The sequence below is a fragment of the Euprymna scolopes genome, chromosome 43 (assembly GCF_053919585.1).
Source record: "Euprymna scolopes isolate OS-2025 chromosome 43, ASM5391958v1, whole genome shotgun sequence".
NCBI classification, from domain to species: Eukaryota; Metazoa; Mollusca; class Cephalopoda; order Sepiida; family Sepiolidae; genus Euprymna; species Euprymna scolopes.
Genome location: NC_136524.1, coordinates 21,147,567 through 21,163,707, shown reverse-complemented (window position 1 = coordinate 21,163,707; position 16,141 = coordinate 21,147,567). Strand labels below are relative to the sequence as shown.

General features: G+C 31.4%; 1 protein-coding gene across 8 annotated transcripts in view; it reads right to left on the bottom strand.

Annotated features, from left to right (window-relative positions):
- LOC145268225 (neurobeachin-like) overlaps positions 1-16,141 on the bottom strand; it is a 607,546-nt gene that overhangs the window by 104,355 nt on the left and 487,050 nt on the right. For all 8 annotated transcript variants that reach the window (XM_080123533.1, XM_080123540.1, XM_080123535.1 and 5 more), the window contains 4 exons: positions 15,815-15,930; positions 14,050-14,162; positions 12,855-12,995; positions 7,142-7,261 (listed from right to left, as the gene is read on the bottom strand). In XM_080123533.1, coding sequence (XP_079979659.1) covers positions 7,142-7,261; positions 12,855-12,995; positions 14,050-14,162; positions 15,815-15,930 — 490 coding nt within the window. The remainder of the gene's footprint in view (positions 1-7,141; positions 7,262-12,854; positions 12,996-14,049; positions 14,163-15,814; positions 15,931-16,141) is intronic.

Here is a 16,141-nt window from a genome sequence, read left to right as displayed (position 1 = left end):
GTAAATAATTTTGACTTTAAATAATTGTTCCAAAATCGAATTCTATAATCCCATCAACTAAAACATAAATTTAAATAAATATATATAAAAAAAATGATATTCAATTTATTGATTTGAAGACTATATATATGACAGTTATTGCAGGACTCACCACTTCCAAAGAAGACAAGGTACAACCCTCTACTAGCAAGGTCATGCTAATGTCTTCTAAGATCAGGATGGAATAGTAATGACAGATTTCCTGGCAGCAGGTACCACAGGAGTCTGGTATGTTTAACTTTTGAGAAAATTAAGTGAAGCTATCAAAATCAAAATGTGAGGCAAGATTAGAAAAAGTATCTTCATCCTGCAATACTCCGGTCTATAACATGCAGATCACCAGATCAGAAAAACAACTATGTGGCTATGGAATATATGGAACACATACATTAAATCTGTTGCCAAGGCCGCTGGAAAAATGGTGGGGTCCTTCTATCGATCCAGTAGATATCTCACTGCTGATGCAATTCTCTATCTATATAAGAGCCAGGTACGTCCAAGGATGAAGTACTGTTGCCACACTTGGGCAGGAGCTGCTAGAAAGAACTTATCCTGCCTTGATAGAGTTCAAAATAGACTTTGTAGCCTCGTAAGGGATGTCCTTTTCTCTTCTCTGCAACCTCTTTCTCACAGAAGAGATGTTGCGAGTTTGTCTCTGCTTTATCGTTATTTTCATGGCAAGGCCTCGACTGAGCTCCAATCTATGGTCTCCTCTCGCCAAACTTTCACAAGAAACACTCGTCTAGCAGAAAACACTATCAATAATTCTCCCAACTCTTTATCTGAGCCTAAACCTAAACGTAGATTCCATGAACAAAGTTTCTTTCTTAGAACTGCATGCCTATGGAATTGTCTTCCATTTTCCTGCTTTCCAACTGACTACAATATGGTTGTCTTCAAGTCTAACGTAAACAAGTTCTTGATGAGCTGTTCCATATAAGTTAACAAATTTACCGAATTTCCATTACTAATATTTCTATGTTGTCCAATTCCTACTCTTTAACCCTTATCCTCGAGTGGCCTCTTGGCCGTGATAAGTGTTGATGCCAATGTAAAAAAAAAAAAAAAAAAATGAAATCTTCCCTCGTTCCCCTACTTTCCTGACCTTGCACCCACTGACTTTTATCTTTTCCCAGGTAAGAAGTTGTTTTTTGAAAGAAAATCGTTTCCCAAATGATTCAGTCTTCATTTCTGAAGTCATGACGATCAACATAGGGTGTTTTATAAAAACAGTCTCCAGAGGTGCATTAAATGATAAAAAGAAATGCGCAATTCAGAGTGGTTCTTATGTAGAGAAACACTAATTACTGTGCCAGGTTTCGTAGCTCTATTGCTATGAAAAGTGTGTCAGGGGCATTACTTATGTAACACTTCTCATATATATGGGAAGAATGGTAATAAATGGGTAACTCCAAGTTGCATAATTTAGGTCCTAAACACCAGATGTACTTTAAGGTGAAACCAAGTAATATTCAAAACAGAATAATGCGTTTTATTGAGTAATTTTGTTGTTATTGTTTTTAAGTTTTTTTTTTTTTTTATATCACAGAACTTAATTATTATTTTAGTTTGTATACTTTACAGCACATAATATTCTATCTCATGCAATAATTCCAATCAGATATATATAAGTAAAACTGGCAAAAACTTAAAAAATAGACTGAAAAAGAAAAAAGAAACATAAAAAAATAAATATTCCATAAATACACTGTTTTCTTATATATTACAACATAGCCATTCCTATAATATTAAAAAAAAAAAAAAAACTTGTTAAATTCATTTAAAATAAATCTTGCCGTGGACTTCTTGAATTTATAAACTCTGACAAAATTAAACAACAATTTATCTCCTCTAATCAACAAAACAAAATTAAATGAACAAAAACAAAATTTGGATCAAGGCTATTTTTAGAGAAAATCCCTGAGAAAACTTTGTACCTTTCCACTTCTTGTTAAGATCGATATAAAATGAAAACGACAAAACATTCATTTACAAATGCACTACATATTTTGAATTCTAATGTCTTTATTTTTTTGACATCAGTTATCTTAAGTTTTTTTTTTAAGATAAAGAAGAAATATTGATAAAGATATAAACAAGTTATTAATTTTTAATAGCTTGGAGGTAAAATTTCTGACTGGGTTCGAATCTTTTGAATGGCAGTAATGATCACTTCCTACACTGATGATTGCGTAAGCATGAAACACTAGTGTCTGTCATTATAAAAATAATTGTTAATACTTATTGAACAAATGTTATATATATATATATATATATATATATATATATATATATATACACACACACATAAGAACAAGTAGTTAATAAAACATGTTAAAAACACTTTGAAAAAGAGTTAAAAACATATTTAATTTTAAAAAGGAAGCGCAAAATGAGTGGATAGTTCTTAATCCGCAGAGTTTTGAAGAAAGACTTTCCTTCTCATCAGAAGGTAGGAATTAGCAAAATGCGGTATCGGATTTTGTTTGCAAAAGTATTTAATGAAACTTCAAGTAAGTCATAGATCTTACTTGATAACAAATAGTGAAGCAGAGGGAATAGGGTGAAGAAAAAGGTGATTTCACATGAATGGATAGTCTGCTGAAGGGTAAAATATCCAATAACAGTAAAATCCAAAAAAGTTGATTAAATTTCCATTTCCACAAGTAAAATCAAAGAGAATCGCGTTATTGGAAGATAGTTCAAAGTAATCCAAAAGGCAGAAATCCGTGGAATAATTCAAAAATGGGTACAAGGAAAAAAGGAATGAGTTCAAATAATATTATTAAAAGAAAGATAAGTTGTGTGTAGAAAAAAGAAATGGAGAAAATTTTAAAAAAACATGGCTGTCAAGGCTGGGCTGATTTAAGAAAAATAAGTGAAGAAGAAGAAAAAAATTGAATGGTGATTGAGTTAATTTTAGAATAGAAAAGGCAATGTCAAAATGACCCAGACAGGATGACGTTGAAATGGCGCCACATTTAAAGCAAATAAAGGGGTCAACTGAAATATACAAGTTATTAGCAGGAGTTATTGAAGGAAGCAAGTGAACTGAGAAGAATTTTAAGTTAAATACATACATATGTATATACATACCCACATGCACATACACACATACATACATATGAATATATACAATTACGCATATACATGCATATATATATGCAAAACAAATACACACACATGAGTAAATAAATAAATAAAGAGTTAAAGGGGGAAAAATTAAGGGGAGAGGATGGCCAGTATCTGCAAGTTCCGGAATTAGGTAAGTAAGTATGCATGTAAATGCACATAGTAAGATTTAAGTAAACATACATACAGAATATAAATGTGTAAGTAGATGGATATATTTAATTGATAAGAATATTTAAACACTAAAACAGAGATTGCAGATGTAAAAACGGCCAAACAAAGAAGAGATAAAGAATTACAATTAAAATTACAAAGTTATAAAATGCTAAGAAAGTATGTAGAAAAAATTATAATATTATAAAAAAATATATATATCTGAAAGGTTAATTTAATAGCTATGTAATTTCAAATTTACCATATTTAAATTTGGACTTTGCAATAGGAGATCAGTTCGTTTTTAGAGTTTATTATATTACTACTTTGAGGGGAAGTAATTATAGTTATAGCCTCGGTTGTGCAGAGGCGACATGACTTAGAGTCTGGAGTATAAGACTTAACCTTTTTTTAGGATATTCCATTTAATTGAGAAGGGGGTATTATTAGAATTAAGTTTTTTTTAACTAAAGTGGTTAGAGAAGGTCCTTGGTTATTATTAGAATTATGGTTGTTAAAAGAAGAAGTGTGGTCTGATATTCTTTTCTTAATTAATGTTGAAGTAGAGCCGATATATGTATGTACTTTATTAACAGCTCGAAGTCTGAAATTAATATTAATTTGCTGATTTGTATTAGGGAAATAGTTTGCATTTTGTTGATTGTGATGAACATAAGGCGGGACAATGATTGTGGGAGGACTGTTTTGGAGGGGATAATGAGTGTTGTTAGTGTTAGGATGGCTGTTAGGAGAATTATTATTATTATTGTTATTATATAGCTAGTTGTATGATTGAATTTATTTATTGGATTAGTAACTATATCAGGTGGAGGGTGAGAAGAGGGATAACTTGATGACAAAATATTAGTGTCTGTTATGGGAGAATTGAGAGCTCTGTAATTGTGCATGAATATATAACATCTTTATGGATGCAATCATATATATATATATATATTAGGCTGCTGATTTCTTGCAGGAAGGAAATATAAACGCCTTTGTACTGCTTATTGTTTCATAGATATATTTTCATACTACTACTGCTATATTACAAAGCTCTGCTCATATATTGAGCACTGTTGTAGTGAATACTGAATCATTTTATAAGAGATTAGATTAAATGATTAAGACCAGAAGTGTTTTTCTGCTTGACAATGTTTTTAAAACTGAAATAGTAAATTGATTCTAGCAACTCATGGAAATTTTGTTTACCTAAATTGAATAAAATAATTATATATATCTATATTCCTACAAATTTGTTTTTTTTTTTTCATTATGTATTGATATTCATATTAAAAACCCTTTTTTCTATTTAGTTAAAAAGAATATACAACTTTCTTATATATGGGTCATGGAATTGCATTCATCTGCAAAACATCTCGCTAATTTGCATATTCTTTTAAACATTCATTTTAATTAATTCCCTATTAGTTTTTTTTTTCGGTTTTCTTAGGCGATGATCATCTTTAGTTAACTATTACGTGTAATTATATTTATGCAGATATTCTATAGGATTTATACTTGCATAATATTTGCGTAAAAAGGTTATAGTAAACACAAACCTCTTTCTATATATATTTATGCATGCATATATATTTGTTTAAAAAATTTTGCCTACCAAACTTCTGTCAGATTTTGGTCTACAGACATGAAATTTAATATATAGGGTATTCGAACACAAGTAAAACTTTATATTTGGGGTTTAGCTGGGTTAAATCGGTGCAAAAGTGTGAACATTTAAAAAAATGGAATTTGCCAGGTGAAGGTCGAATGACAGCATTATGAATTTGCATGTGTAACATAATAGCTATTGGTTCATGTTTTAATTTTTAACCTTGCAGCAAACATGCCTTCATAGCTCAGGCATTAAAGGAAAAAGTAAATTGTAAGCTAAATGTTTTGGTTTCAATTCTCAGTAGTGGCGCACAAGTTCACAAGTCATTTTTTTTTTTTTAACTTTTAATAGTTGCTACATATTGGGTCCAATATAATATCATAATAAATATGAAATCTGCATTAATCAAAATATTATATATAAGCAAATTTTACAACCAGGCAATGTTGGGCAGCCTGCTATATATGATTGGTTTCATAAAAAAAAGTTAGCAAGAAAAAAAGATGGCCATTTTTTTTAGCTTCTGAATGAGACCATGTTGAATGGTGAGGGGAAGCAAGAATGCAATTAAGATCATTCTTGGTGACTGACATGAATGTAGGAAAAAATTCTTTACTCAGAATTAAATAAAATATGAAAAATTAAATTATGGATATAATTCTACAATTTCACGTGAAAAACGTTCTATTTGCATGATCAAGTTTACCTCCTCTGCTCTAAAATATTTAAACAATGTGTATTCATTTTATATAAATCTATCTATCCTACCAGAGAAATATTAGCCAGTAAAAACCTGCAAAAAACCAAAAAACAAAAAAACTATTACAGATAATTAGGAGAAGGGGAAAGGAAATGGCAAGTCTGATCCCACACTGCTGACTATCTAAAATGAATTTGGAAAGAAATCCTTCACTTAATTTCCACAATGAGATGCTTAGTTTAGAATCTGTATGATCTTCACTTGTGATGAAAGGAAAATGTCATATTCCATATCTGTGTGATTAAAAATATAATATTCATACATATTTACAACTGGGCAAGTCCAGGCAGCCTGCTAGTATTATATTATTAACTAGCCTAGGTTCCCAGATTTTCCTGGGTGTTTGGAGGTGTGTGTTGAGCAAAAAAAAAAAAAAAGTGGTAGTAGACAGGCAGGCAGGCTCGAACCCGTAACGCAAAAGCAGAAAAGGAAGTGAAAGAAAATCTGATGTCTTACTGCTGCTCCATGACGCGACCGGAAGTTTGGAACATTAAAATTAAGTAAAGTCAATCCAACCGATACAATGACTTGTTAAAATGACTTGCAAAAAATCGAGCCCTTGTAGCAAAATGCCCAGTTGAGGGTGAAGGAATTAATGTTTTTGCCCAATTTTTCGATATTTGTCATCTGAGACATTGAGCTTCAAAATGATACCGATCTTGTGAAAACCCATCGCCTCTAGCAAAAGTTTTAGACAGACATACAAACATGCATACATATAAACAGACAGGTGAGATTTACATTATAGACTAGCGGGGGTGCCCGGCGTTGCCCGGGTGTTTGTAGGTGTGTCTGTAGGGGAAAAAAAGTGAAGGAGGAAAAGAACGTGAAAAAAAAATGTTGGTAGGCTCGAATCCGAAACCTTGAGGTGAAGGTGAAAAAGAAAACGTAATATCTTACCACAATGCTAAGAGGGCAGAGGGAAGTGAAAATGGTTGAAATTAAACGATTAAAAAGTTAAGTGAATGAGTTGACACAGGTGTATAAACATCACACACTTAACTTTGGCTGCAAGCCAGTTAAGATTGTTTCCCCAAGATGTTGAGGAAAACCAGATCCCCATAAAAAGGGGAGTGTCCAAATGAATAGCGATTGTCTGATATGACGGCTTTTTTTTTTGCATTGATCAAAGCTCATTGCTTTCTGGACGTCCTGGCATGAAAGGCCGAGAACACGACTTCGCTTTTGATTTTTAGTTTATACAAAAACATGAACAAACATGCAAGAAGACAGAATAGCAGGAATTTTATAAAATAAAACTCGCTCAAATAAAAGACAGACATAACGTCCATTCGCAAATCGTAGATATTATAATTTAGGGAGTATATAAAAAGTTCTGAGAAATGGTACCACCCTCCCTCCAAAACTTTGGCAGACATACAAAAAAAAGTGTGCACACACACAAACACACACACATTTTCACTTTTATAGAATAGAAAACTTACTTTGACATCTGATGTATCTCTTTGACAATTCTTCCAAGCTTGACTCAGTGAGAAAAAGGTTCGATTTGCATGATCAAATTTACCTCCTTGTAAATTCAAAAATAATGTTGTGAACGGTTCCTACAAAAGAGTAAAGAAATTCAATTAGATTAGATTACATTTACAAGGGTTTAAACGTTTCATTTGTACTGTGTAAAACTCGGAAAAGAAATACAATATCGTTCACCGTCCCAGCCATATACTCAAAGAGTTCATACTTTTGCATATTTTTTGGACTTCTTTAAAGATCATTGGCTAGACTGATATGTCATCTGCAACTAACACACAAGGTATTATAGATGATGTTGTGAGTACCTCATACATCGAAATTGATTGGAAAGTAAAGAATATATATAAGAACATCTAAAAAGAGCCTCATCAAAATAAAAAATAAATTCGTAAAACAGCTTCATAAAGAAACAGTAAGCACTGTATAACTACTTCTCCATCAGATGAATGTCCTTAGGAATGCAGAGTTTGTGAATCAAAAAACTACCTCAAAATTTGCGCCACATATTTCTATATTGGGACATTAGTTAAGATATTTTGATATTATATATATATATATATTATTAAATTACAAAGATGAAGAATAAATGTTACATAGAACTTTATTAAATCACCAGGTCAATAAGGACGAAAATAAGAGACAAATGGAAAAGAACCTCTTTAGGCTATAACATTTCTAAGCAAGACGCTTCTCATTAGAAAAGAACAACCAGCATGATATTTTTTTCAAGGGAGTCACCACTTATCAAGGCCTGGAGGCCACTTGGGGATAAGGGTTATTGTGTGTACAGTAATCAATAGGATAATATCATAGTAATCGTTAGTAATGGAGATCTGATAAAGTGTCTTACTTAAGGGGGCGGTTCATTAGGAATTTGTTTATGTTGGACTTGAAGACATCCAAGTTGTAGTCAGGTGGGAAACAGGCAAATGAAACAGTTCCACAGGCGTGCACTTCTAAGAAAGACGCTTTGTTCATGGAATCTACGTTTTAATTTAGGCACAGATAAAGAGTGGGGAAAATTGCTGACAGTGGTTTCACCTAGACGGGTGTTTTTTGTGAAAGATTGGTGAGGGGGGACCAGAGATTGGAGCTCAGACGAGCACTTCCCATGAAAATAACGATAAAACAATGACAGGCTCACAGGGAAGAGAAAAAGGCATCCCCACTAGGCTATGAATATTTTGTACTCTGTCAAGGCAGGATAGGCTGTTTTTAGCAGCTCCTGCCCAGATATGGCAGCAGTACTCCATCCTTGGACATACTTGGTTTTTATATAGATAGAGAATTGCATTAGCAGTGAGATATCTACTGGAGCGGTAGAAGGATCCCACCATTTTTCAGCGACCTTGGAAACTGATTTGATGTACGTGTTCCATTTCAGATCAGGAGTATAGGTCAATCCCAGAACCTTGTCAAAACATGGAGCCTCCTCAAGACAAGAGCCATCTATTTCAATTGGTGCCAGATGGGTATCAGAGTGTTGATGATGTAAAGATGGAAGCTTGGTTTTAGTTGCATTAAAAGTAATCAGCCACCTCTTCCCCCATTGTACCACGTTCTCAAGATCAGAGGAGAGGGAATCAGAGAGAACTTTTTCATTTACGACCTTTGATGTGTTGCCATAGATGGTCATGTCATCAGCATAGATGTTAACCAATGATTTAAGTATGTGCTTTGGGAGATCATTGATGTAGATCAGGAAGAGAGTTGGGCCCAGGATGGACCCTTGAGGGACACTAACATTAATACTGTGGGCTTCTGATTTCTGCCCATCAACCTTATGAGCCTATTAGAGAGAAATGATTTAATAATTGAGAAAACATGATACTATATGAGTATGCAAAGATAAAATCGGTTTGATTGGTTGGTTGTTTGTTTTACGGCATATCAACCCTTTTCAGGTTATTTAATGCTGAATCCAGTTATTTTGAAGAAAAATTTTTTAATAAAATCTATTTGTTTTTTTTTTTTCAAGTCAGTTTTTATTTAACCCATAGTTGGGACCCTAACAGGTACTACCACTCTGGGTCAGAGTGGACCTGGAAGCAATGGCAATTAAAAGGTGGCTCCACACTCCCCAAAACCTGCAAGCTGGGGCCTCACTATCGGATATAGTTTAAGGTCATATCTAGGACCATAAAACCGGTTTGAGAAAAAGTAAAAAAATAAATATGGGGTGAATTAACGGGCCTATTAATGGGGATGGGGATGAAAATCGAGGAGTTTTGGCAGAGAAATAGGGTAGACAACAGGAACTAGAGAAAACTGATAAAAGAATATATATATATATATATATATATATATATATATATATATATTCAGACACCTCTTTCATCTATTCGTCTTTAGTCTCCATTTTGATATAGACATATTTCCTCAAAACCTCTGGCCTTGATGGAGGGGAGACTAAAACTTGCTGCTATGGCTTTGAATGATCTGAAATAACAGCAAGGGGAGACTTGATTCCAAATATTTCTCAAATGTTATATCTATCCTCTTTTAGAAATAAGGTATGATTATGAATATCTGAATATCTTCAGTCTCAAATAAGACTTATACACTGTAAAATTTACTTTGTGTTTGAAAACCAAAGATGGGAGATATAACATATGAGAAATATTTGGAATCAAGTTTTCCCTTTGCTGTTATTTCAGATCATTTGAAACCATAGCAGAAAGTTTAGTTTCCTTTCCATCTGGGGAAATATCAGATATTTTGTAATTCATATGCAAAACTAGGAAAAAAATGACTGAAACATTTTATGGCTGTAAAAAACTGCCAAAAATAGGTTGGATGATGATCTCCTTACTGTGTGAACTTAAGGGTAGCTGTCATATAGCACACTATACAATTCAGGTAATTACTTTTCCAAGGAGCCTTCATTTGTGAAATTTTGATCAATAGTCGCTGATGTTTGGAGCTTATAAAATTTCCAAAAAAGGTGGTATATATATATATATATATATATATATATATATATATATATATATATATGGTAACCAAATTGAATATTAAAATCCTCAGATTTTTGGTTCTATGTGACGAAACTACATGTAAATTTTCTGGCTTTTTGAAGCTTATGATACTATTCTATGGTAAAAATTTTATGAAAATTGGTAAAAAAAGAACCTATATTTTCAAACCAATAAAATATGCCCAAATTTGCCTACATTTGTATATATAGTGTCCTGGCAGACCAGCTCCAGTTTTGCTGCTTTGGTTGTATCCCCTGTGGCCTTGCCAGACCATTAATATAATTTTTATTGTTTTGATTATATATATATATATATATATATATATATATATATATATATATATATATATATATATATATACGATGTGCCTTCAATAAGTTTTCAGACTGTTTTCATATCGGCACGTTTATTGATAGTACACACATGAAACTCTAGTCCCCTTCAAAGTAATCTCCTTCAGCTGTAATGCACTAGTAGCATTTCAACAACTTCTGGAAGGCCCCATTGTAGTCCTCTTGTGTGAGTGTATCAATGACCCTCATCACAGCCTCTTTCATCTCCTCAATTGTCTCATAACAACAGCTTCTAAGGTTTTCCTTGAGTTTAGGGAATATCCCAAAGTCACAGGGAACAAAATGTGGACTATAGGGAGGGTGAGGAACTGTTTTGATGCCCATCTTGGTCAAATAGTTTGTGACAAGGATGGAGTTATGGACTGTTGCATTCGTGTAAATCTTCCGCATTTTCAGTTTCTCATGAATAATTGTGTACAGTTCCCACACTGGCATCAAACTGTGCACTTATTGGCTCTATAGATATATGATGGTCCTTATCTATGAAATTCTTTATTTGGTCAATCAACATCTGGTGTTCTAACTTCCTTACACCTTCTACATCTGAAGCATTCCATATGTTTCTGTGGCATTTTTTACCCATTTAAAACAGGATTTTATTGCATACAGTTCTTCTAAAGAGCCCTCACATCTAGATTGCATTTTTGAAATTCACCAGCTGTGACAATCAGTCTTTAGTAAGTTGTATTCTAATTCCTGCTGCAGCTGTTCTTTTGAACCTGAAATCATAAAAATTTGTCAGTCATCTCAGGAGATGTATAGCAATGACATACTGAATTTTCAAGAGTCTGTGACAAGTTTAAATGCTTGTTCAAGAAAATGCTGGAAACTTATTAAAGGTACCTCTCTCTCTCTCTCTCTATATATATATATATATATATACATATGATACATAAACACACACACACAAACATATATATATATATATATATATATATATATATATATATATATATCCTACTCCTTCACTTTGGAATTCCCTTCCTGTTTCCTGCTTCCTTAACTGTACTAACCTGCAGAAGTTTAAATGTAATGTGAACAGACATCCGCTGCTCAATTCTCCACACGCCCCTGTTAGACATGATCTCAAATAGTAACAATTTACATTTCAAGTGTCAATATGCCTTGTTTGGGGTGAAAAGGACTAAAATGACTGTAAAATTTATATGTTGTATTGTATGGTTTTTATTTTTATTTCAGGTAAAACTGATTACTTATTACTTAATAAACATTAAAATCTCCATATATAATATTTTGATTGCAGAAATTCCTCTCTGGAACAAAGGACCATAGGTTTAAAACAACTGATGTGATATACAAATTCAATACATCTATCCTTTTATGTAGCTTACGACCACTATTTCTGCCACATTCACTCGTGATAATAAAATGCTACATTACATTCGATGAACAACACTATCACAATCGCCACATCTACACAGGAAGAAGTTCCTATTTTTCTCTCTCAATATTTAGTGCTCTCACTGCTACCAGTTTAGACTGGGTCAAATTCTATATTTTCCTAGAATATTGTGCTTACACCGCTATTAACTGGTTATTACATACATACACATAACTTAATCTTTGCATTTTCTGATTAAAAAATATCAAATGCTCCTTTTTCAAATTCCACCCATTTTGATTGGCTGATACCTGACTATTTGCATACCGTTATCCACGTCTACAATAAATAAGCAAACGCTCCAGAAATTATACAATATGGTGTCATTCTCTACAGAAGAAAATCGTACTAAAAAATGAAACATATTAACCGATTGTCATTGCTTTCTACAGATTACAATCGTGCTGAAAAAAGACAAACAAAATTAACTGATCAGTGTCGCTCTCTATAGAAGGCAATAACTTTTATTTTTGTGGGTAAATTTTTACATTAGCTCCACCCCCACAATTTTCTTTAACATGATGAGTTTTATTGGTTTTTCGACTATGCTAATTTTGAAAATCTTATTTAAATTTGGCAGACAAGTACTTTTCGATGGTTGGGGGTGTCTATTCCAAAAGCCGTTCTTTATATGGGGAGGTTGGGGGGGGTCTATTCTGAAAGCTATTCTAAACATGTGGTGGTTGGAGGGTGTGTATTCTGAAAGCCATTATTAACATGAGGAGGTTGGGGGTTAGCCACCAACAACTGTACTTTAATTTTTATGAGGGAGGAGGGGGCTGCATAAGTCGGGCAACAATGGTTAACAGGTCCTGCTAGTAAAACATAAATGCAAAGTTAATGATCAAAAGTAAATTCTATAATGCTTACTCTTACATAGTTTAAGGCTGTTCCATTTTTTGCATAAACACATAGATGTAAATATACTTACCACTCTGATAAGCCAGTTGAGTGTAAATGCTGCAGTTGAATAATGTGTGCCATAATGAAAAGGAGGAATTTGTTCATGTTCCCAGCTTGAATAGCGTTCATCAAAGAATTTCTTCCGAGCAGGATTCAATGCACCAATAGGCTGAAAAAATTAACATTTTGGATTTATTATTTATGTCAGCTATTTTTTAAGACAGGCTTATAAAAAAATCATTGTATAAAAGTGGAATTTGGCCAGTGAGGGTTAAGGATATGTGTTGCATGGAGAGAAGTAATATGAGAATGATACAATTATGCAATATGAGCTTTAGAGACGAGATTAAATCTGATGACAACAAAATTAAATAAAAAGTATATTATAAGACCTACTAAATCACTTTTTCTCTTCCTGCAATCTATTCATCCAATTCTTTCCTTTTCTCATAAAAGTCCAAAGAGAAGTAATGGTGATGAGGACAATAGTTTCAACAGAAATGATGTTGACAAGGACAATAGTTTCAACAGAAATGATGTTGACAAGGACAATAGTTTCAACAGAAATGATGTTGACAAAGACAATAGTTTCAACAGAAATGATGTTGACAAGGACAATAGTTTCATGAGAAATAATATTGATGAGGACAATAGTTTAAAGAGAAATAATATTGATGAGGACAATAGTTTAAAGAGAAATAATATTGATGGCAATATAATGAAACATTTTGTTGAAACTAAAAAAAAACTACCAAATAACTCCTTAGGAGTTATTTGGTAGTTTCATTAGTATTTCTGAAAATATTTAGTACAGTAATAACTTTGGGTAATCGGAAGAAAATATGCACCATTTCAAAGCCTACCTCTCCCTCTAGATTTGTATATAATAAAGTTTATCATTTTTTCCTTGTGGGGTAATCCATTCTGATCTACAGATAATGTCGGGTCGTTAGGAGACAATATGCACCGTTTCGGGCTCTATGGTGTAACTGAAGTAGAGAAAGGAGCACAAACGACTCCATTTTTATGAGTAGATGTCAAATTTTAGTGGAAGAATGAGAACAGCATCTGTTCCAAAACCTATAGAATCTGGTAAAGCCCTGGTAAAAAATAATTTCTTAAAAATCTAAAACACAGTTTAATTAAGACGATTTTAATAAAACTTAAAAAGATTAAATGAATTGTTTAGAAATATTATTAAAAAAAATGAAAGTTTTACAAACCTTTGATAAATCTCTGAAGTTATTTGGTTGACTCATATCTAACTCCTTTGATTCATAATTCACAATAACCCAAGGAAATATTGGATACTGATTCAGATCATTGAATGTGCGACCTGAAAAAATAAAAATAAGAATTATATGAGATAGATTTATTTCATAATACAAAAAATTCCTTTAATTGAAAAATGAAAAAATCCTGAAAATTTCAACATATTTTGGTATATGATAAGAATTTTAAATGTTAATTTAATGAAACACATTTTCTAATATCATAATTTTTATCCCCTCTATAGAAATTTAAAAAGGTGTAAAAAATATTTTAAAATTTCTAAATATTTATAAAAAACATTTTGGAATTTCCAAATATTTATGGATATATTTTGGAATTTAAAGATATTTATGAAAATATTTCAGAATTTTTAAAGATTTATAAAAATATTTTTTAATTTCCAAATATTTATGAAAATATTTTAGATTTTCCAAATGAATATATTTTAGAATTTCCAGATGAATATATTTTTGGAATTTCCAAATGAATATGTTTTTGGAATTTCCAAATGAATATATTTTTGGAATTTCCAAAGGAATATATTTTTGGAATTTCCAAAGGAATATATTTTTGGAATTTCCAAAGGAATATATTTTTGGAATTTCCAAAGGAATATGTTTTTGGAATTTCCAAAGGAATATGTTTTTGGAATTTCCAAAGGAATATGTTTTTGGAATTTCCAAATGAATATGTTTTTGGAATTTCCAAATGAATATGTTTTTGGAATTTCCAAATGAATATGTTTTTGGAATTTCCAAATGAATATGTTTTTGGAATTTCCAAATGAATATGTTTTTGGAATTTCCAAATGAATATGTTTTTGGAATTTCCAAATGAATATATTTTTGGAATTTCCAAATGAATATATTTTTGGAATTTCCAAATGAATATATTTTTGGAATTTCCAAATGAATATATTTTTGGAATTTCCAAATAAATATATTTTTGGAATTTCCAAATGAATATATTTTTGGAATTTCCAAATGAATATATTTTTGCAATTTCCAAATTAATATATTTTTGGAATTTCCAGATGAATATATTTTTGGAATTTCCAGATGAATATATTTTTGGAATTTCCAGATGAATATATTTTTGGATTTTCCAAATGAATATATTTTTGGATTTTCCAAATGAAAATATTTTAGAATTTCCAGATGAATATATTTTTGGAATTTCCAGATGAATATACTTTTGAAATTTCCAAAGGAATATATTTTTGGAATTTCCAAATGAAAATATTTTAGAATTTCCAGATGAATATATTTTTGGAATTTCCAGATGAATATACTTTTGGAATTTCCAAAGGAATATATTTTTGGAATTTCCAAATGAATATATTTTTGGAATTTCCAAATGAATGTATTTTTGGAATTTTCAAATATTTATGAGACTATATTAGAAATTTCTAAATATTTATTTAGTAATTTCTGAATATTTATAGAAATATTTTTAAATTTCCAATTATTTATGAAAATATCTTTGGATTTTCAAATATATATAAAATTATTTTTAATTTTCAATTATTCATGAAAATATTTTAGAATTTCCAAATATTTATGAAAACATTTAGGAATTTCCTAGTATTTATGAAACATTCTATAATTTTTGAAAATTATATGATAATGGTCTACTCATACTTAGTATAATAATAACTTAAATATTAGACACATTTATACATATTTTGAGTTAAACAATTTTACTTGAAACTCTTACCTGCAACTGTGTTCAGGTAGACAAGGTAATCAAAATTTGATATTTCTCTGCGCTGCCATTTTTGAGTCATGTTGGACAACTTAAACAACTGTTTGCCAGATGCCAAGGACATACGTCTAAATAAAGAAAACAAAAAATAATTATTTAAAAAGTTACAAAATACAGTAGCATATTAGGGATTACATTGTCATTACAGTTAGGATTTTCAGTTGCCTTCTACTCTTATAGTTTCTGCTTTCGGACAGTCAAACTTTGGATTCCCTCTCTGTTTCCAGCTTTCCTGACAGTACTGATATACTGAAGTTTAAATGTAATTTGAACACACAT